The following is a 23,330-nucleotide window of genomic DNA, read 5'->3' on the forward strand; positions in this document are numbered from 1 at the left end:
GGTGGACTGTCAAAGTCAGAAAAATATCACGCTACACATTGCCATATTTGCACCTCATGCGTGTCCCCGCTGCGAGTGCATGGGCTCTCCCGTGCGTGCGCATACTCGCTGTTGCGTGCACCCGCAGGCGCACGGTGTGCGCATTTACGGTAAAGTTTATGTGCGTCTAGCGGGCGACTCGTTCGTAACATATTTTATCTATATAATGTATTTTGTAGATTATGGTCCCTTTGATAGAATCTGAAAGTTTAGTTAATGTAGCATGTTCATAGACAAAGAGATCCCTCTTTGTTTGATACGAAGGGTCAGACAGAGGTTATACAGTGGTGTTTAGTATCCATCGGAAGAGTATTTAATTAGCAATATTCCGGTGTTGGTTTGAAGCAGATTAATCGCTCGTGCGAATAGTTATGGACATAAGAAGTTTATGGACATTTGCTATTATTTGCACTTTATTATCCATGCGGCGGGAAACCTAGTTTCCCACCCACCTGAGCAGTTGGAAATAGTCACAGCCCACCTGTATGAATCAACCTATGACCTTTTGTTATAATGCGAAGACGAATTCCTGTGTCCAATGAACAATAAGAATATAGGGACCATTGTACTGTATTATGTGTAGGGTATAAAAGGACAAGCCGATCTGGGCCAGCTCTCTATTCTCTTCAACGGTTCTCACCACTGATAATCGGGAGCTGGATATCCAGAGGCGCATGCGATTGTTTCCCTTGAGCGTAAGTTTCTCCGCAACCATATTGCCTTTATTGTTATTGTGAGCCATATCTCTCTCTCTCTCTCTTCTCCTCTTTCTCTCTCTTTCTCTTAAGTGTTATTGTACGGCTATTGTATTTCATGTGTAGTTATCTGGTTAGGTAGTCAGTGTTATTTTGGTAGTGTATGACTTGTATTGTATTATTCTTTTGCAAATAGAACGTTCATATAAGGTGTTAGAACCTAATACCGGTATCTGTGTATTTATTATATTTCTAAGTATTCTCAGAGCGTCGGAGACGCTCGTACAGCTTTCAAGTTAATAAGGTTACACTGTGTTACATTTACACCCTATCACTGCACCAAGGTTTATTGCATAAATACATTGTTTATGGTATAGTTATAAAGGTTTAACATTGTGAGCATCAGCGCCGCTTGTGATCTCCTCGTGGTCCCAAGCGTCCGCTACGCTAGTAGCATATCATTACGTTAGTCGGCAGCCTATAGCGTGCCTGCCTGTGATCTCTTGGCCATGAGCGAACGTGACGCTCGAGCGTCTCGACTACGGCTAAGCGATTGTTACGCAACGTGCGTACCCTTACGGTATACCATACGCCAATAGCGTACTGTGTTCTTTCACCTTTTAGAGGGTTTTAAGTAAGATAAATATTAGGCTTTATCAATTTTGTAAGCGCAAAACGTTATCTATATTCTCCAAAGTAGTTTGCAATAAAATTAAAATACCGTGAAATTAATAAAAATTATACAGAACTTTTCCATTTGTCCAGTTTGGTCATCCACAAATCTGTCCAAACATGATCTGTTTGGTGAACACTTTCAGAACAAACCTTTTTTGGTGGTAATTCTAATCTGCGCAATGACCAGAAAGTGTGTTCCAGAATGGCACATCATGACCACCAACATTGGTGATTTTGATTTGCACCACATAAACATGTGCAAGAAAATTGGCTACCATGGTAAAAAGTAATGTGCAAATCCGCACATCACGGCTCAGCATCACACATAATTGAATTGCCCCCTTATATACATTATTCCAGTTACATAGCCTATCAAATAAATTTAAAGCTGCAGTTACTTGAAAGTCATGCTTCCCGGGCTCTGCTGGTTCTGTTAGATAGAACCGCAAGTTATTAAAGTTTATTATATTGCGACAGAGGATGCGTGGGTGAGCAGGAATTTAAAGAGGTGGTATTTTGGGTACTCATACTGATCTGTTTTTATATTCCCTATATTCCCAGAATTTGGCAGTCTGACCTATAGTTTGCTTAACTTTGTTGAAACAGATTAAGGACCTGATTCATTGCCATATGCAAACCAGATGCAATGCCAATGTTCACGTAGCTGAGTGATTTTTTTTTTATTAGTTTATTTAACAGGACGCAGCCACATTCACACAGTATAAAGAATTGGAAAATTAAGACCAAGAGTCCACAGAATGTTTGTTTTTGTCAAACACAGTAGGTGTTACAAGCTGTTGCCACAGCTTGTTTCTGTTTCTTGTCTTTGTATGTTTATTCCAGTGCCAGGTTTAATGTATACCTTGTTTTGGAAAGTCTGAATTTTGGGGTCCTTTGACCCCTCCTCAAGGGGGGGGGTAATGTTATGAGCCACGGCTGTGGCTCATTTCCATTTTTGCATTTTGGTTATGTATTTTATGTTATACTTCTGTTTATGTTCCCCGTGGGTGTCATGGGGTGCTCGGATCTCACCCTTAAGGAGAGGATACTGTTATGAACCACAGGTAGTGGTTCATTCCTATTTTATGTTTATTAGTTGTCTTGCAGGCCAGGATTTCCCGTTGCTGTGTTTAAGAATACTCTTGTTTGCTGCCGGTGGTGAGTCTGTGTAATTGCAGCTTGTTCCCATATGTTCAGCCTCACCTGGCTGCTAATTGCATCTTGTCAGTTTGGAGTCATGCAACAGGGCAGCTGCATGACATAATTAATTAGGCCTCTCTGTTATATGCTGGCTGAGTGCAATTCACAGACGCTGGTGATATTTCTAGGTTTCCAGTCTTCCAGAGTGTTTGAGTTCTGAGCTTGTTCCTGCCAATTCCTGAGCTCCTGTCTAGCAGTGTCTGACTAGCTGCTTCCTGTGTCGATTCCTGTGTCAGTTCCCGTGTCCTGCCGTGAAGCATTCCTGTCCTGAAGTCCTGTGGCTTTGCCTATGCCTGGTCGAGTTTCTAGCTTCTTGGTGTCCACCGGTCTGTCGTTTGGGATTCTGCCTGTCCTCCAGTTCTGAGAGTCTGTGTCGGCAGCATTGGGGGTTCCTGTCCGTTTGCCAGTATTTGTACCGGTTCCGTGAGTAGCGGCTTTGCCGCGTCCGTCGGCCTAGGCCGCTGTATTCCTTGGTTGTATCTGTCACTGGTGTTTTGCAGAGGGTTCTGCTTATGCTGTCACCGCCGGTACACAAAAGTATTGTGTCGGCGTGTGGTCAGCATTTCCTTTGTTGTTCTTTTCCTTTGGCGGCAAGCCGCACATACATTTAGTTTTAGGCTAGTTAGTAGCCCCTGGCTTTGTTTCAGATAGAGGGCCCCTTGTTATTACCCTGTCTCAGTTCACGCTTTGTCTCTCTTTAAGACCTGAGGGGGCATCGGAGTTGGGCAGACCTAATCCGCCCTTCAAACGCGGCTTCCATGGGCCCAAGAAACCATAGTCCTGCAAGCATGAATTGACAACACGGGTAAAACAACGGAGGTAGGGTGCCAGGGGCTATTCCCGTTCCATTTCACCAAATCCAGTATTACGTCCTGGTGCGCTGGACTCACTTCATAACATCTCCCTTGTTCTGAGCACCAGGAACCTAACATTATCACCAGCCATACCACAAAAAAGAAATAAAACTTTTTCTTTTTTGGCCCAGTCCAGTGTCTAGTCTAGAATCCAGTCCGGTGTTTTGAATCCAGTCCTGTCTAGAATTCAGTGTGCTGAATCCAGTCCGGTGTTTAGAAATCCAGTACTGTCTAGAACTTAGTGTACAGAATCCAGTCCGGTGTTTAGAATCCAGTCCTGTCTAGAATTCAGTGTGCTGAATCCAGTCCGGTGTTTAGAAATCCAGTCCTGTCTAGAACTTAGTGTGCAGAATCCAGTCCGGTGTTTAGAATCCAGTTCTGTCTAGAATTCAGTGTGCTGAATCCAGTCCGGTGTTTAGAAATCCAGTCCTGTCTAGAACTCAGTGTGCAGAATCCAGTCCGGTATTTAAAAAAAAAAAAACCAGTCTTGTTTTGTCTAGTTTAATAAATTCAGTCTTGCCTTGTCTAGTCTTGCCTTGTCTAGTCTTGCCTTGTCTTGTCTAGTTTTAAATCCTCCTATGTTTACTATGCAAGCCCTGCAGGCATCTCTCTCAGCCCTGAACTCTGCTTTCAGTGCTTTGAGACCTGAGCGACTAGAAGTTTTGCAGCAATCCTTAAAGCAACTGCAAAACCTTCTGACTAAAATCTTGCTCATCTTGCCAGAAGTCGTTGAGAGTACATCTATCTCTAAAGAGACTCTTGTTCACAGTATGGTGACAAGAGAATCCTCTGGTTTAATTGAAGAGAAAAGGTTTAAAAGTTTTCTGCGGCCCAGGCTCTCAGAAGAGGAGCGTCTGCGTCGCAGAAACTTAAACTTATGCCTATATTGTGGGGGTTTAGGCCACTTTCTGCAGACCTGTGAGTTGCGCAAGCCAAAGTGTGGTGACAAGTCCTGTCCTCTGGCCAAGTTGAGTCAGGATACAAGACCTACTCCTGTCTCTACTGTGGCAGAGGTACTTGTCACACAACCCACACTAAAAAGCTCTCTGTCTTATAATTGGGGTCCTTGGGCAAGGGAGCCCCATTATAGATTCAGGAATCAAAAGAGAATATTTCTCTCCTCTCTTGATTTTCCTGTTCAAGCAGAGTTGCACATCCCTGGAGTGGTGCCCGATGCCCAGGGTCCTGGAGTGGTGCTCGATACCCAGGGTCCTGGAGTGGTGCCCGATGCCCAGGGTCCTGGAGTGGTGCCCGTTGCCCAGGGTCCTGGAGTGGTGCCCGTTGCCCAGGGTCCTGGAGCGGTGCCCGATGCCCAGGGTCCTGGAGCGGTGCCCGATGCCCAGGGTCCTGGAGCGGTGCCCGATGCCCAGAGTGCTGAAGCGGTACCCGATGCCCAGAGTGCTGGAGCGGTACCCGATGCCCAGAGTGCTGGAGCGGTACCCGATGCCCAGAGTGCTGGAGCGGTACCCGATGCCCAGAGTGCTGGAGCGGTACCCGATGCCCAGAGTGCTGGAGCGGTACCCGATGCCCAGAGTGCTGGAGCGGTACCCGATGCTCTAGCTTATAGAGGGACATCAAATATTATAGCTCAGGTGTCCATACCAGAAGGGGTCTCAGAAGCTGTTACCCCAGGTAGGGACTTGAAAAGCGCAACCCCAGAAAGGGTATCTAAAACCATAGTTCTAGAAGGGAACTCGAGAAGCAAAACCCCAGAAGGGATCTTTGAAGTAATATCCCCAAGTGGGGTCTCGAGTGACGCAGCCTCAAAGAAGGGTCTAGAGGTCGCTTCCCCAGGAAAGAACTTAAGAGGCATAGCATTAGTGGAGGTTCTGAAGGTTATAGCTTCAGCAAAAGTCCCGGAAGTCATAGTCCCGGGAGGAGTTTCGATAATTATCGACTCAGAGAGGGAGGCCAATGGCTCAGTCCCAGAGAGGGAAGCCGATGGCTCGGTCCCAGTGAGGGAGGCCGATGGCTCGGTCCCAGTGGGGGAGGCCGACGGCTCAGTCCCAGTAAAAGAATCCGAGGTGCTGACCCCAGCGGGGTTCCCGAAGGCCACTGCCCCAGCGGGGTTCCCGAAGGCCACTGCCCCGGGTGGGGTTCAGAAAGTCACTGCCCCAGGTGGGGTTCAGAAAGTCACTGCCCCAGGTGGGGTTCAGAAAGTCACTGCCCCGGGTGGGGTTCAGAAAGTCACTGCCCCAGGTGGGGTTCAGAAAGTCTCAGCCTCGAGTAAGGTCAATAGTGACCAGGTCCTAGCTAAGCACTCTAGTCAGTCAGATGGGAAGGAAGCAGATCCTGACTCTGTTGATATCTCAACATCTATAATCTTTGATGGGGACTTAGTCCAATTTCTGGCGCTTTACAAACACTATTACACCATTTTGTTGTCTAGACCATTTCTGGGCATCACTTCAGAGAACATTGTGCTCTATCTGATTTATTCCTTTAGAGGAGAGCCTTTTGAGTGGGCAACCAGTCTAATGAAAGCTGAAGATCCCATTCTTCAGGATCCCCCGGCATTCAGTGATGCAGTTATTAAGAGATATGGTTCCAAAGAAATTGGTTCAGGTTCCTCTAGGTCACCCGTCTTATATGCTGAGAGTCCACTGTATACTGTAAACTCTGCACAAAAATCTCAGCCCATTGCTTTGGCTACTGGATGTGCTTTTCTGTCTTCTCCCTACAGGAAATCTTCTAAAGTTTCGGTACCTAGGGGAATGGAACCAATCTATGGTCTGTTTTCAGATTCCGAAACTGATGAGGTTTCTTATATGCCGGGGCACTCTGGTAGGAGACGGAAGAAGCATCTGATTGCTCGACCTTTATGTTTTGAAGAATTTTTTGAGTCAGAGATTTCTTCCTTTCCTGGTGTCGCCAAGCAAGCACAGGGTAAAAAGAAAAAGAAATATTGCTGACTCTTGCCTTGTGGTGTATAAAAAAAAAAAGATTTTTTTTCCTTGTCTTGTGTCTAGTGGCCACCGTCAAGAGGGGGGCACTGTTACAAGCTGTTGCCACAGCTTGTTTCTGTTTCTTGTCTTTGTATGTTTATTCCAGTGCCAGGTTTAATGTATACCTTGTTTTGGAAAGTCTGAATTTTGGGGTCCTTTGACCCCTCCTCAAGGGGGGGGGGTAATGTTATGAGCCACGGCTGTGGCTCATTTCCATTTTTGCATTTTGGTTATGTATTTTATGTTATACTTCTGTTTATGTTCCCCTTGGGTGTCATGGGGTGCTCGGATCTCACCCTTAAGGAGAGGATACTGTTATGAACCACAGGTAGTGGTTCATTCCTATTTTATGTTTATTAGTTGTCTTGCAGGCCAGGATTTCCCGTTGCTCTGTTTAAGAATACTCTTGTTTGCTGCCGGTGGTGAGTCTGTGTAATTGCAGCTTGTTCCCATGTGTTCAGCCTCACCTGGCTGCTAATTGCATCTTATGCGATAAAGGGTTGGGTTAAGGATGCCGCACAAGACTAAGTGAGATTGAATGGATATGTAGTTAGTATGTGTTTCCAAGAAAACCGACGAACCAGAAAAACTTCCGGAATTGATCACCATCTACCATTGAACAAAAAAAGGGTTCTTTTTTAGGTAGAAAGAAAAGGGTGATTGTCGATGGTGCTCCCATGGGTCTATTACATAGGTAATAAAGAGAGGAGAGAAAGGAAAAAAGTGACCCTTGTTGGGAGCACTCACTCTTGGAAACAACTGTGATAGAGATTATGTATAACGTATTAGATATTAAAACGTAACCTTTAATTCTTAATAATAATGTAAGAGTACACACAAAATATGTTTAAAAAATGATTAAATAATTTGAATCGTAAATTCGGGATTGCAACTGTGAACATATGGATGAAAAACCATGTATATAAGGCAGACGTGCGGCACAAATTGCGGCAGAACCAAGAAATTGCCCGCCAGGTGTTGATTTCTACAGTAGGTGCAGTAGCAAAAGTATTGCCATCAAGCAAAACCTACAACACCTGGTATTCCTTAGTGGTCAACCACCTAAGTACTGACCAGGCCCAACACCGTATTGCTTCCAAGATCGGACGAGATTGGGCATGTACGGTGTGGTATGGTAGTAGATTTAAAGTCGATGAGCAAAGACCTGTAATGGGTATGCAGTTATTGAATCCACCAAGGCCTGGTTGTTAAAATGGGCAGATAGTCTCTTAAAAAAGAGACATATGTTTGACCATCATTGCACCAAAGTGTATTCCAAATGTATAGGTATACAGAGGTTTTAAATCATATGGTCAATCGGTTTTGCCAAATGGAGCCGCCTGTACGTTGCTTGTTTTTGTGCTATGCAACATTAATCCCAGAGGATTTTTCACATGTGGTAGGGCAATAGTGGACCCTTGTTATTCTGATGACATGCCAGCAAGATTAAAGATATCAAAACATGAATGTGTTTACAAGTAATGTAGTATAATTAAAACTGAAACTGCAATGATCCTGAGCAATCCACCATCCTCCCCCTCCCCCTTCACACAGCGTATAGGGCAGGGAATGGAAATGCACAAGAAAACATGTATTCAGCTGAAAAGACAGATTGGCAGAAGTGGATAGATAAATAGGGAATAAATCTCTAGAGACGTGATCTCCACTATCCACACTGAGGCTGGCTAAATCATTAGAGCCTGAAATGTCAATTGCTGTCTTAATAACAATCTTGTTAAATTGTTGTACTTGCAGTGAAAAAACACACAAAAAATATTGTATATGCTGTATGTCCACAGTGAGTCAATAAGAATTGTGAAAAAAACTGTGAAAAAAACTCAATTGCCAGAGCGGAAAGTAGATTGTTGCTGATTGTATTTAATTTTATCAGCAACAGAGTGACACTGAAAGTGTCAATAGATTGTTACCTTATGTATTAATAGCACCTTAAAAGCAACAGTTTATAGTGTGCAATGAAAAATGCCTTATTATAGAGACGGCATAGATTTGCCTGAAAGAGACCGATGCACACGGTGTTTAATTACAGCTGTGCGTGGCTGGAGAGCGGGAGACAAGTAAGAGTGCAGGATATAAAGAGATACTTGCAACAGCCTGTGCGTGTGTCCTGCTCGTTTGGTGCCGCTGACAGCTCGGCTTGACGAGCTGTGTGTCTTAACGGCTCCCCTGGTCTCCTCTCCTGCCGGTCTGCTGGTCACGTGAGCGCACTCACCGTGACCACGTTCACCTCCCAACGTACGTTTCACAGTAAACTTGTTCACGGGTAGTGTGAACGGCGGGAGTGCAGACCTGAATTTTATTCTAATGAGATGATTATTAATTGGTTTCACCAGATGGTTATTGCGATGTAAAGGTCTGACTGCGTGTAATGAGCTTAATAGAGAAAAAGCTGAATAGATATGCTGCACAAAATGAAACTGCTATAGATAATTAATAAATGGATACCTGCAATATATATATGGAAGATGTCTTTAAAGATGAATTAATTGGAATAAGTACTGATATAATAGATTGGTTTAATAAATTGGTTGTATGAAGTGCTGACAAGCATGTATGAAATATGAAAAAATAAAATTAATTAAAGTTAAATAGAATGTAGTGAAAATGGATGAATGATTAATGCCCGTATAAAACGTGTTGAAAAAATGGTGAATTGGGAGTGTTGTAATCGGATTGAGAATGTGAATGTGATGGGAGGGAAGGAGAATGAGGGGGGGGGGGGGTTGAATTGCATTAATTAATAGGGTGAAGAATAAAAATATAAATGTGAAAATAAAAATTAAATATATAAAATATAAAATAAAGTATAAAAAAATATATATAAAAAATATATATATATATATATAAAAATATGTAGAGTAAGGGGGGGAAAAATGTATTGTGTGTGCTTAGTGATGGCAGTGAATTGTGATGGTGTATGGGAAGAGGGGGATTATAAATGAGATATATTGTGAAGGCTGTATTAGAATTGCGTGAAAAAAATGTAAATTGCATGTGTGACAAAAATTTTTTTTTGATGATGATGGTATGCTACTGGATGAAAGATATATGGGTCGAAAGTGTTTAAAATGAAAGGAAGGGCTGGGGGTGGGGTGGGTTAGGTTTGCTGAGGATGGAAAGTGGGGAATAAAAAAGGGGGGGGGGGAAGGGGGGGGGGTTTAAAAAAAAGGGGGGGGGGAAGAAAAAGGAAATGAAATGAAATAAGACCGAATATCCCTGCTGGGATAGTTATTGCTGCCGTAATAACATATATGCAGTAGTGATATAATTAAGTTGGAAGGAAAGCACCAAAATTAATGGTTTCATTGAGTCCTTGAGGGTGTAGTGAATCCAATCTGAAAGTCCACTCACATTCCTTCCGTAGAAGAGTGTTGGTCCAATCGCCTCCTCGTATACCTAGTTTGACTTTCTCTAGTCCACAGACTTTGAGTTCTTCCCACACCTGCATGATTAGAAACAAAATGACGTGCTACAGAGGTGATTTGCTTCATTTTTTGTAGATCTTTGGTCGCATTCCGAATGGATCCAATGTGTTCCAGAATTCTTTGCTTGAAGGCTCTGGTCGTCATGCCAACATATCTTTGTCCACAGGGACATACTATACAGTAGATCACTCCTTCTGTTGAGCAGTTAATAAAGTGTCTGAATTTGACGTCTTTGCCATAGCGGTCCTGAATATGGTCAGTCTTAAGGATATATTGGCATGCTCTGCAGTGACCACATGGATGTGTGCCAATCGTGGATTGTGGCTTTCCTCGGGTTAATTGGAAATGACTAGATACCAGTCTATCTTTCAAATTTCTCGATCTCCGCCAGCTCATGGATACTTGTGGTCCAAGTTTTTGTGATAGAGTGGGATCCAACTGTAGGATTCCCCAGTGTTTTTGAATAGCTTGTTTGACCTGACGCCACTCTTGACAGAAACCCCCTACAAAATCTGATAGTGTTGTCCTTTCCCCCCCCCCTTTCCCCCCCCCCCCTTTTTATTCCCCACTTTCCATCCTCAGCAAACCTAACCCACCCCACCCCCAGCCCTTCCTTTCATTTTAAACACTTTCAACCCATATATCTTTCATCCAGTAGCATACCATCATCATCAAAAAAAATTTTTTAGTCACACATGCAATTTACATTTTTTTCACGCAATTCTAATACAGCCTTCACAATATATCTCATTTATAATCCCCCTCTTCCCATACACCATCACAATTCACTGCCATCACTAAGCACACACAATAAATTTTTTTACCCCCTTACTCTACATATTTTTATATATATATATATTTTTTATATATATTTTTTTATACTTTATTTTATATTTTATATATTTAATTTTTATTTTCACATTTATATTTTTATTCTTCACCCTATTAATTAATGCAATTCAAACCCCCCCCCCCTCATTCTCCTTCCCTCCCATCACATTCACATTCTCAATCCGATTACAACACTCCCAATTCACCATTTTTTCAACACGTTTTATACGGGCATTAATCATTCATCCATTTTCACTACATTCTATTTAACTTTAATTAATTTTATTTTTTCATATTTCATACATGCTTGTCAGCACTTACATACAACCAATTTATTAAACCAATCTATTATATCAGTACTTATTCCAATTAATTCGTCTTTAAAGACATCTTCCATATATATATTGCAGGTATCCATTTATTAATTATCTATAGCAGTTTCATTTTGTGCATATGTTTGACCGTAATCATGCAGGTCGGTGGGAAGAACTCAAAGTCTGTGGACTAGAGAAAGTCAAACTAGGTATACGAGGAGGCGATTGGACCAACACTCTTCTACGGAAGGAATGTGAGTGGACTTTCAGATTGGACTCACTACACCCTCAAGGACTCAATGAAACCATTAATTTTGGTGCTTTCCTTCCAACTTAATTATATCACTACTGCATATATGTTATTACGGCAGCAATAACTATCCCACCAGGGATATTCGGTCTTATTTCATTTCATTTCCTTTTTCTTCCCCCCCCCCCTTTTTTTAAACCCCCCCCCTTCCCCCCCCCCTTTTTTTATTCCCCACTTTCCATCCTCAGCAAACCTAACCCACCTCACCCCCAGCCCTTCCTTTCATTTTAAACACTTTCAACCCATATATCTTTCATCCAGTAGCATACCATCATCATCAAAAAAATTTTTTTGTCACACATGCAATTTACATTTTTTTCACGCAATTCTAATACAGCCTTCACAATATATCTCATTTATAATCCCCCTCTTCCCATACACCATCACAATTCACTGCCATCACTAAGCACACACAATAAAATTTTTCCCCCCCCTTACTCTACATATTTTTATATATATATATATTTTTTATATATATTTTTTTATACTTTATTTTATATTTTATATATTTAATTTTTATTTTCACATTTATATTTTTATTCTTCACCCTATTAATTAATGCAATTCAAACCCCCCCCCCCCCCCCCTCATTCTCCTTCCCTCCCATCACATTCACATTCTCAATCCGATTACAACACTCCCAATTCACCATTTTTTCAACACGTTTTATACGGGCATTAATCATTCATCCATTTTCACTACATTCTATTTAACTTTAATTAATTTTATTTTTTCATATTTCATACATGCTTGTCAGCACTTACATACAACCAATTTATTAAACCAATTTATTATATCAGTACTTATTCCAATTAATTCATCTTTAAAGACATCTTCCATATATATATTGCAGGTATCCATTTATTAATTATCTATAGCAGTTTCATTTTGTGCAGCATATCTATTCAGCTTTTTCTCTATTAAGCTCATTACACGCAGTCAGACCTTTACATCGCAATCACCATCTGGTGAAACCAATTAATAATCATCTCATTAGAATAAAATCCAGGTCTGCACTCCCGCCGTTCACACTACCCGTGAACAAGCTTACTGTGAAACGTACGTTGGGAGGTGAACGTGGTCACGGTGAGTGCGCTCACGTGACCAGCAGACCGGCAGGAGAGGAGACCAGGGGAGCCGTTAAGACACACAGCTCGTCAAGCCGAGCTGTCAGCGGCACCAAACGAGCAGGACACACGCACAGGCTGTTGCAAGTATCTCTTTATATCCTGCACTCTTACTTGTCTCCCGCTCTCCAGCCACGCACAGCTGTAATTAAACACCGTGTGCATCGGTCTCTTTCAGGCAAATCTATGCCGTCTCTATAATAAGGCATTTTTCATTGCACACTATAAACTGTTGCTTTTAAGGTGCTATTAATACATAAGGTAACAATCTATTGACACTTTCAGTGTCACTCTGTTGCTGATAAAATTAAATACAATCAGCAACAATCTACTTTCCGCTCTGGCAATTGAGTTTTTTTCACAGTTTTTTTCACAATTCTTATTGACTCACTGTGGACATACAGCATATACAATATTTTTTGTGTGTTTTTTCACTGCAAGTACAACAATTTAACAAGATTGTTATTAAGACAGCAATTTACATTTCAGGCTCTAATGATTTAGCCAGCCTCAGTGTGGATAGTGGAGATCACGTCTCTAGAGATTTATTCCCTATTTATCTATCCACTTCTGCCAATCTGTCTTTTCAGCTGAATACATGTTTTCTTGTGCATTTCCATTCCCTGCCCTATACGCTGTGTGAAGGGGGAGGGGGAGGATGGTGGATTGCTCAGGATCATTGCAGTTTCAGTTTTAATTATACTACATTACTTGTAAACACATTCATGTTTTGATATCTTTAATCTTGCTGGCATGTCATCAGAATAACAAGGGTCCACTATTGCCCTACCACATGTGAAAAATCCTCTGGGATTAATGTTGCATAGCACAAAAACAAGCAACGTACAGGCGGCTCCATTTGGCAAAACCGATTGACCATATGATTTAAAACCTCTGTATACCTATACATTTGGAATACACTTTGGTGCAATGATGGTCAAACATATGTCTCTTTTTTAAGAGACTATCTGCCCATTTTAACAACCAGGCCTTGGTGGATTCAATAACTGCATACCCATTACAGGTCTTTGCTCATCGACTTTAAATCTACTACCATACCACACCGTACATGCCCAATCTCGTCCGATCTTGGAAGCAATACGGTGTTGGGCCTGGTCAGTACTTAGGTGGTTGACCACTAAGGAATACCAGGTGTTGTAGGTTTTGCTTGATGGCAATACTTTTGCTACTGCACCTACTGTAGAAATCAACACCTGGCGGGCAATTTCTTGGTTCTGCCGCAATTTGTGCCGCACGTCTGCCTTATATACATGGTTTTTCATCCATATGTTCACAGTTGCAATCCCGAATTTACGATTCAAATTATTTAATCATTTTTTAAACATATTTTGTGTGTACTCTTATATTATTCATCAAGAATTAAAGGTTACGTTTTAATATCTAATACGTTATACATAATCTCTATCACAGTTGTTTCCAAGAGTGAGTGCTCCCAACAAGGGTCACTTTTTTCCTTTCTCTCCTCTCTTTATTTGCTAATTGCATCTTGTCAGTTTGGAGTCATGCAACAGGGCAGCTGCATGACATAATTAATTAGGCCTCTCTGTTATATGCTGGCTGAGTGCAATTCACAGACGCTGGTGATATTTCTAGGTTTCCAGTCTTCCAGAGTGTTTGAGTTCTGAGCTTGTTCCTGCCAATTCCTGAGCTCCTGTCTAGCAGTGTCTGACTAGCTGCTTCCTGTGTCAGTTCCCGTGTCCTGCCGTGAAGCATTCCTGTCCTGAAGTCCTGTGGCTTTGCCTATGCCTGGTCGAGTTTCTAGCTTCTTGGTGTCCACCGGTCTGTCGTTTGGGATTCTGCCTGTCCCCCAGTTCTGAGAGTCTGTGTCGGCAGCATTGGGGGTTCCTGTCCGTTTGCCAGTATTTGTACCGGTTCCGTGAGTAGCGGCTTTGCCGCGTCCGTCGGCCTAGGCCGCTGTATTCCTTGGTTGTATCTGTCACTGGTGTTTTGCAGAGGGTTCTGCTTATGCTGTCACCGCCGGTACACAAAAGTATTGTGTCGGCGTGTGGCCAGCATTTCCTTTGTTGTTCTTTTCCTTTGGCGGCAAGCCGCACATACATTTAGTTTTAGGCTAGTTAGTAGCCCCTGGCTTTGGTTGTTTCAGTTAGAGGGCCCCTTGTTATTACCCTGTCTCAGTTCACGCTTTGTCTCTCTTTAAGACCTGAGGGGGCATCGGAGTTGGGCAGACCTAATCCGCCCTTCAAACGCGGCTGCCATGGGCCCAAGAAACCATAGTCCTGCAAGCGTGAATTGACAACACGGGTAAAACAACGGAGGTAGGGTGCCAGGGGCTATTCCCGTTCCATTTCACCAAATCCAGTATTACGTCCTGGTGCTCTGGACTCACTTCATAACATCTCCCTTGTTCTGAGCACCAGGAACCTAACAGTAGGACAGTATAATCAGGCAACATATACTGAAACAATCATAATGAGGGTTTTAGGAGCTGAGGTGGGGGGGGGGGGGGGGATGAAAGGAGAGAAGGAAGGGAAGGGATAGGGTTGCCATCCGGACAACCAAAAGAATAATGGAATAAAATGTTCAAAGGGTAAGGGAGTAAGAATGTGAAAGGTCTAAAGAGCATTCAGTGACTATGGTGGGGAGAAGGTGGAGCAGGATATAACAGAGGAGACAGGGACATAAGCTCAAGGTGGGGCATGAGGATGCTTTAAGAAATCCTGGAAAGGAGCCATCGGGCCCAAACCGGAGTTAAAGTGTTGTCTTTTATCATGGAGATAATAAGTAATTTTGTGCAATGAACCAGATAAAGCACTTTAGTGCAGAAACGTGGTAGGCTTCAACCTGTTTCCAGGAACATTCTATAAGGCATTTGGTAGCCGCTAGGATATGGGAGGTTAATTTTGCAGAATGTTTACCAGTGTCTGGGAGTGGATGACAGAGAAAAAAAGTTCAAGGATCCTCAAGAACAGTGCAGGAGCAAGGCTAGGGGAACCCGAAATTCATACTAAAATTCGGAGACCTTAGGGTAAGTCCACCAAATATGGAGATACCTGCCCGTCTGACCACAGTCCCGCCAACAAATTTGGATGACAGAGGAGAGCATAGCCACAAGCCTATCAAGAGTATAGTACCAGTGGCAACACAGGGGCCAAGGTCCTTTTCCCATTCTCACTCATGTCTGTCTTGAGGGCCAAAGGCCGAGTCTAATAGTTGACAATAGGGTTGACCGAAGGAGGAGATCATTCGTTGCTTACATGGGTTTCCTCTGGGTACTCTGGTAAGTTAATTGGATCCAGACAAAAAAATTAACCCTAGTGGGCAGACTACATGGGTCAAGTGGTTCTTATAGCCCATTAAATTCTCTGTTTCTTTTTTTTTTTTTGTTTCTATTGATGGTCACATACATTCTACCCGGAGAGTACAGGTCTGCTTGCAAGGTTTTTGTTAAATAGTTTAAATTTCTATTTTTTTTTTATATTAAACAGTCAGTTTTAGTGAACCAAATGACAGTTTAACATTAAAATATAAATTTAAAACAGTTAAACCTATAACATTGAGGCCCAGGCTAAGTGTCATAATAATACAAAATTCCTATAAAACACACAAAACCATCATTTTGATACATACAAACTACATACTAAAAAGCTGTATTCTGTTTATTACCTAATAAACTGTTTGATCTCCTCCTCAGTTTAAACAAGGAAAAAAGAGAGCAAGAATTGCTGAAAGTTTCCAGAGAAAATCAGACCATTGGGGACAGACTTACAAGGTGTGAGCCTCAGTACCGGGCTGAAAAGTGGCATGAGGACTGGGTAAAAGCAGAGAAATACATGGACAGCATCGCAAAATACCCAAGGGGATGGTATGCCGCCCGTCACCAGAAGGTAGTTTGGGGATATGACTCCTCAGAAAATATAGAATTTGGTAGAGACTAGATGTATTAATAGCATTTAAAGATACATTTGATTTGTCACATTGAATTAAATGGAATTTATACTTTTATCTATGAAGGCTTAGTCACAAACGAAGGGGCATGTTTCTCAGTTTAATTCTGCTATAATATTGTGAAGACCTTTCACATTATTTCAGTTTCACTTACATTTAGCAAAGAAAGTATCTAAAAATAAAAAATGGAGGTATTTTCTACATCATGCAATCAGATCTTAGCTATCATTTGTCTATTGCATCCCAGAAAATAATAGAATATGATTGGTTGCTATGGACAACACCACCACTTGTTTTAGAAACTTTAGTAAATCTACTCCCAGCTCCACATGCTGATCGCATGATACTTCTGATTAGAAATGCAGTCAGTGCAGATTTTAACAAACCTCAATTGTTAAATCTTTTCACACCAATCACTTCTGCACTAATGCCATCTTCCTGCTCTGTCCTTCCTGATTTCTCACAGGCAGAGCAGGGACTGCAGGCAGTGTCTGTGATCAGCCTGTGTCAGACATAAATAAAATAGATATTTAGAATAAATAAATCAATAAATAAAAAATGCAGCCATTATTGTTATTATTTACAGATAATACTTAATCATTGACATCATATTCTGCCTCAGTGGATCTTATAGTCTAAATTCTCTACCTCACAAATGCTGGTGTTAAATTTTGTCAGTGCCACACCAACATACATGTTTTTTGGCTGTGAGACGATAGCAGAGTACCTGGAGGCAAGGCCAGATTAACAATGGGGCGGATGAAGCTGCAGCACCAGGCCGTCCATTGAAAATAGGCCCACAGGAGTGACAGTGTTGACAGGAAATAACTTTTTCCTGTCACATACTGCCATCGGTCTCCTCTCTCCCAGGAGCTGACTCCTCTGGCTCCAGCAGTGAGCACTCTCACCTGAGATCCATGCAGGCAGTGTGGTGGCTGCTCCTCCGCTCCAGTCTTTCCTTCACTCGGGGTCCTGAGCCTGTCACTCACAGTCCCAAGCTCAGCCCCCAGACTACACAGGGAGCTGCTGCTGCATGAAGTCTGGTAAGTTTAATAGCTTCTTGATTAGTAGCATTAATTAGTGTTACGCTGATTAGTAGCATCGATTAGTGCCAGATACACATATGCACCCACAGTGCCAGATACACATATGCCCCCACAGTATCAGATACACATATGCCCCCACAGTGCCAGATACACATATGCCCCACATTGCCAGATAGACATATGCCCCCACAGTGCCAGATGTGTCCCCACAGTGCAAAATATACATATGTCCCATTAGTGCCAGATATGCTCCTACAGTGCCAGCTACACAAATGTCCCCACAGTGCCAGATACACATATGCCCCCACAGTGCCAGATAGACATATGTCCCCACAGTGCCACGTACACACATGTCCCCACAGTGCCTGATACACATATGCTTCCCCCCCAGTGCCAGATAGATATATGGCCCCGCAATGCCAGGTACACACATACCCCCCCCCCCCCCCCAGTGCTGCTCACCACTATTGCTGCTGTTGCCGCTGTGTGTGTCTGAGAGTAGGAGAGCACAATGCGAGCCTCTCCTGCCCTTCAGTCCGGTCTCCGTGGTGGCGTGTATCTCAAATCAGGCCGCAGTGCCGATTTGTGAGCCAATCAAAGCTTGTGGTCCGGCAGCCAATCAGGAGCCGCCGCTGCCAGTCTGCGAGCTTTGATTGGCTAACACACCGGTGCCTCCTTTGAGATACACGCCGCCGGAGACCGTACTGAGCACTGAGTGGCAGGAGAGGCACTGCTCTCTCCTACCCTCAGACACAGCAGCGACTGCAAGCAAGATGGTCAGTTTCTTACCAGTACGTTGTACAGCCATACTTGCAGCACTGACTGTATGTGTGGTGTGTGCATTGCGTGTGTGTATACTGTATGTGTGGTGTGTGGTGTGTGTGCACTGTATGTATGTACTGTATACTGTATGTGTTTGTAGTGTGTGCTGTTCGTGTATATGTGGGGGTGGTTGGGTGTGTACTTTGTGTGGGTTGGTGTGTTCTGTGTGTATATGGTATGTGTGTGTAGTGTGTACTGTGTGTGTATATATGTGCGTGAGTGTGGGTGTGTGTTTGTATGTAGTGGTGGGTTTGTGTGTACTTTATGTATGTACTGTGTGTGTGTACAGTATATGTGAGTGTGTGTACTTTATGTATGTGTGTGTGTTTATACAGTATGTGGTGGTGGGTGGGTGTGTACTTTATGTGTGTGTAGTGTGTATTGTGTGTGTGTGTGTGTGTGTGTGTGTGGTGGTGTGGGGAGGTGAATGTGTTAGCGGCCACTGGGCTGTTGAAACTGATCAATGAATAGGTAATGAGTGCTAGGAGGGGGTAGTTAATGGGTGCTGCAGTGTGAGCATAGTAAGGGGTGCTGCTGTGAGTGTAGTAAGGGGTACCGCTGTGAGTGTACTGTAGTAAGGGGTGGTGCGGTGTGAGTATAGTAAGGAGTGCTGCGTTGTGAGTGTAGTAAGGGGTACCGCTGTGAGTGTACTGTAGTAAGGGGTGGTGCGGTGTGAGTATAGTAAGGAGTGCTGCGTTGTGAGTGTAGTAAGGGGTACCGCTGTGAGTGTACTGTAGTAAGGGGTGGTGCGGTGTGAGCGTAGTAAGGGGTGTTGCTGTGAGTGTAGTAAAGGGTACTGCTGTGAGTGTACTGTAGTAAGGGGTGGTGCAGTGTGAGTGTAGTAAGGAGTGCGTCGGTGTGAGTGTAGTAAGAGGTGCTGCGGTGTGAGGGGAGCTTTATAGGAGCTGATAGGGTGGATGAATGTGCTAATGACTACTGGAAGGAGGGATTGATAATAAATTGGGGAGAGATGGGTTAAAGGAGGTCAGTTGAGGTGATTGAGGGAAGGCACTTGTCACAGCCCATAATGCAGACCACACACCCACACCACTTGTCATGCTCCCCCCCCCCCCCACATCACTAGTCACAGCCCTGGTGGCTGCGCATAATAGGCCCATTGGAAATTTCAGCTCCAGGCCCATATACACCTTAATCTGGCACTGCCTGGAGGCAACTGTAAACATGAGAACTTAGTGCCACAGCCACAATAAAACATGTTGTCATAGCACAGTGATCCAGTGCTTATAGGCAGAGCCGTATTAAGGGGAGTGCCCAGGGGACACATTACCCCAGCCCCCCCTTATATTGGGGCCACCCTGTCTGTCATTAAGCACATACCCTCCAACATGACCCGCCCCACTAGGTACAAAATGCTCTGTTTCTGGACTTCCCTCTTAATTTATTATTGCCATCACCTGTGAAGAAACAGCTTTCTTATCATTTAACTAGTTCAACACAGGTGATGGAAATCATAAATTAAGAGGGAAGTCCAGAAACAGAGCATTTTGTACCTAGTGGGGCGGATCATGTTGGAGGGTCTGCAAGCACTGGACATTTACATTGATTTCTTTATTTATACATATATAACGTTCTGCCGTTGGTGGCAGTGGCGCAGAACTACCCCACCCGAGTGGACCAAATTTGTTTTCAAGAGATGGAAACAGTCCTGTCTCCATCTCTGCATTGGCCGGGCACACCTGCAGTCACTGACAATCAGAGCCGCCGCGCAAGCACGGACGGCTGCTCCTCACAGAGAGCTCTGATCAGCAGAGCTATCTGCAGCACTGGATAAATTTGCAGACAGCAGAGGGAGCTACTGAGTATGTGCAGTAGCAGCTCCGCTCACATGGACTCGGGCAGTGACAATCTCCTCCTCTTCTCTCTTGGTTAGTGACATGTGTATGTATGCTGTGTGTGTGTTGTGTATGTACAGTATGTATGTTGTGTCCATAGGTTTGCTGTGTGTGTGTGTTGTGTATATACAGTATGTAGGTTGTGTGTATGTATGCTGTGTGTGTGTCTGTTAGTATGCTGTATGTGTGCTAACAGTTTTCTTCTTGAAGTAGGGCTGTCAGAAAATTAATTTTGTGAAAGGCAGATTATATAGATCTGGGCTATTGTAACCAGCAGCTTGTGTGCCCTTAGACACTTGCAGAGCGTTCCCCGACATCATACTAACACAGACAGGTTTGGGGTGACCCTGTACCAGCTGAGTACCACAATGTGATAGTTTTTGTTTTGCTACATTAGACTCATTGGCTTTCTATTTTTCTGTTCAGTAATATTTACTATAACAGCTTTCTGCGTGTGTGTGTGTGTGTGTGTGTGTGTGTGTGTGTGTGTGTGTGTGTGTGTGTGTGTATATATAGATAGATAGATAGATAGACAGATATAGATAGATAGATAGATAGATAGATAGATAGATAGATAGATAGAGATATATATAGATAGATAGATAGATAGATAGATAGATAGATAGATAGATAGATAGATAGATAGATATAGTGTATGGAATCCCCCCTTCCCCTCTATATATATATATATATACTATAATTATAATCCGGCCCTGCTTATAGGTCTGGTTGTTTCCTGCAGGTTTTAAAAGGAAAAAAGAAAACTGCCAGGAGAGAGTCTGAGGTGGATATCAAAGCTGAAGTGGAGGAAGACGATAATAATGAGGAAAAAGAATTAGTGGATGAAAAATATAGCAAAAAAGATTTAAATAAGGAGAAAGCTGTAAATACCACAGAAAATAAAGTTCATGAAACAGAAAACACAACAGAAGAAAAAACTAAAGATACAAATAAGGAGACAGCAGACACCATAAAAGAGGAAACCCAAGAGAACAACATGGTGGAACAGGAGTCACATAGGGAAGAGGAGAACGCAGAGGATAGCAAAACACTGGTGGATGAAAATGAAGATCATTATTATGATACGGGGAAAGACGACAAGTCAGACAAGTCAGAAGAGTCAGAGAGTGACCAAGAGACAGATGATGAGCATAATTCAATCCATAAATCAGAATAGATTATTATTATTATTATCATCATCATCATCAGCATTGCCCGAATGATGGCCTGCACAGATTTGAAATAGTTACATGATTAAGATATGGCCAGTCACTGTAGCATATAAAGAAAAGGTTGGGTAGTAATGTTTAGGAATTCTCATTATACTGAATCAGCAATATAAAGGCCCATACACACTGGGCGATTTTGATCTGAAAGCAGCTCACTTTTGATGTGTTGAGCTGCTTTCAGCTCAAAGCCGCCCAGTGTGTATGCCCCGGTGATGAGCGCTGATGCGCACTCCCGCTTCATTGCTGGCGGCCGCCGTTCATCTGCTGGTATTACCAGTAGATGAACAGCGGGGTGGCGGCTTTCCATAGCGTCCTGCTATGGAAAGCCTCTCACTCCCACTGACATCGTTGGGCAGGGGGGAAAAGCCCCACATGTCAGGTCCTGCCCCCCTGCACAGGTGCAGACTGAATTAACCCCAATATTCATGAGAATTTTCATTAACGGATACTGTGCACCTATCTACCTGATCCAGTGGTATGGTGCCTGTGGTGCTGACACTTAGGGGTGAATGTAATAGGGAGCGAGAATCAGAAAGTGAGAGATTTTTGGAGAGCTCTCCTGTTTATTTTAAAAGCGGCAATCATTTACATGGCAAAACCAGGTTGATTTTGCCATATAAATGATTGCCACTTTAAATAATCAGAACTCTCAAAATCTCTCACTTTCTGGTTCTCTCATCCTATTACATTCCCCCTTAGTCTTGGCCTCAGCATGTTCCCTAACAGGTGGGTGCCTTCTGAAGATGCAGCACTAAAATCAAACCCAATCTGCCTATATAAAGCTCACTCTGATCAATGAACAGTGCCGGAGTATCAGTTCTCATACCTTGTACCATTGTTACTCTTCCATGCTATATTGATTACAGTGTACCAAACCCAGCCTCAGTTGTGAGCCTGTACTTATGCTCCAGAACTTGACTTGTTTTCCTGTCCTGCATTTGTACCTGTGTCACAGACCTCTGCTACTATGCTTATTCTAAATTTGACCCTGTGACCCTGACTGCCTCTCTGCATTGACCATCCTTCTGAATTGGTTCTGTAATTTGTTCACCCTGCCAGTGCAAACCCTGTTCTGACATTAAAATCCATTACCCCAGTCCTTCACTGTGACAAGAATTCTGGCAATCATTTCACTAGGATTTAGTGTCTAATTTATGCCACAAGTTCTTATGAATTGATATATCACATTTATTTACAGGTAGCAGCATATATAAATTAAATAAATATATGTAAATTTTTAAACTTAAGGTTTAATCTATTATTTTGTTGTGCATAAAATGCCCATACACAGATCCAGTTCCACCATATCTAGCCCCGGTGCTTGAGCGGAATCGGTATGTTTTACTGACAGACAGGATGACGGCTGCCAGTATACCAACAGCGGAATCCTATCTGTCTGAATCCCGGCAGCGAGGCATTGAGTCCCCTTGCTAGCCATGCTTCTAATCCATTGGCTCACTTTGCTCGCCACAGGTTATATTCCCATTTTGTTGGTGGCATGGACCCACCAACCAAATGGGAATACCCGGTGGAGGTTGGGATTCCATCTGGTGGCATTTCACCAGCTGTTGGGATTCCGGCGTCAGTCTCCTCTACAGCAGTATCCCAAGTGAACGGTCATCAGCTGGTAAGAGACTTTTCCCCTGGTATTCAGGGGGACATTTACTGAGCAGTGATAAGAGCGGAGAAGTGAGCCAGTGGAGAAGTTGCCATTGGCAACCAATCAGCACTAAAGTAACATCTATAATTTGTATACTATAAAATTACACAGATCTGCTGATTGGTTGATGGGGCAACATCTCCACTGGCTCACTTCTCCGCTCTTATCACTGCTTAGTAAATGTCCCCCTCAATTCTCTGCAGTGTGTGGCCGTGATGTTTGGCTGTGCACATTGCAGTAGAAACAATAGCCCATCATGACCAATGTTCTGTTCCGCTGAATGGCACCCATAGTGTGGCCCACAGGATCAGGCCGCGGTAATACACACACAGTCAGTACCTTCTGTCAGTCCTACGCAGC

At 43.2% G+C, this 23,330-nt stretch overlaps 1 protein-coding gene and 2 pseudogenes across 1 annotated transcript in view; 2 read left to right on the forward strand and 1 right to left on the reverse strand.

The window, feature by feature from the left end:
- CFAP97D2 (CFAP97 domain containing 2) overlaps positions 1-22,557 on the forward strand; it is an 81,320-nt gene extending 58,763 nt beyond the window's left edge. The window contains exons 4-5 of the mRNA XM_063953394.1: positions 16,107-16,299; positions 20,824-22,557. Coding sequence (XP_063809464.1) covers positions 16,107-16,299; positions 20,824-21,258 — 628 coding nt within the window. The 3' untranslated portion in view covers positions 21,259-22,557. The remainder of the gene's footprint in view (positions 1-16,106; positions 16,300-20,823) is intronic.
- Positions 7,434-7,552, reverse strand: LOC135054263 (5S ribosomal RNA; annotated as a pseudogene).
- LOC135054274 (5S ribosomal RNA) lies at positions 13,479-13,597 on the forward strand (annotated as a pseudogene).
- Positions 22,558-23,330: the final 773 nt, after the last annotated feature.

This window comes from Pseudophryne corroboree, chromosome 2 (genome assembly GCF_028390025.1).
Source record: "Pseudophryne corroboree isolate aPseCor3 chromosome 2, aPseCor3.hap2, whole genome shotgun sequence".
Lineage (NCBI taxonomy): Eukaryota > Metazoa > Chordata > Amphibia > Anura > Myobatrachidae > Pseudophryne > Pseudophryne corroboree.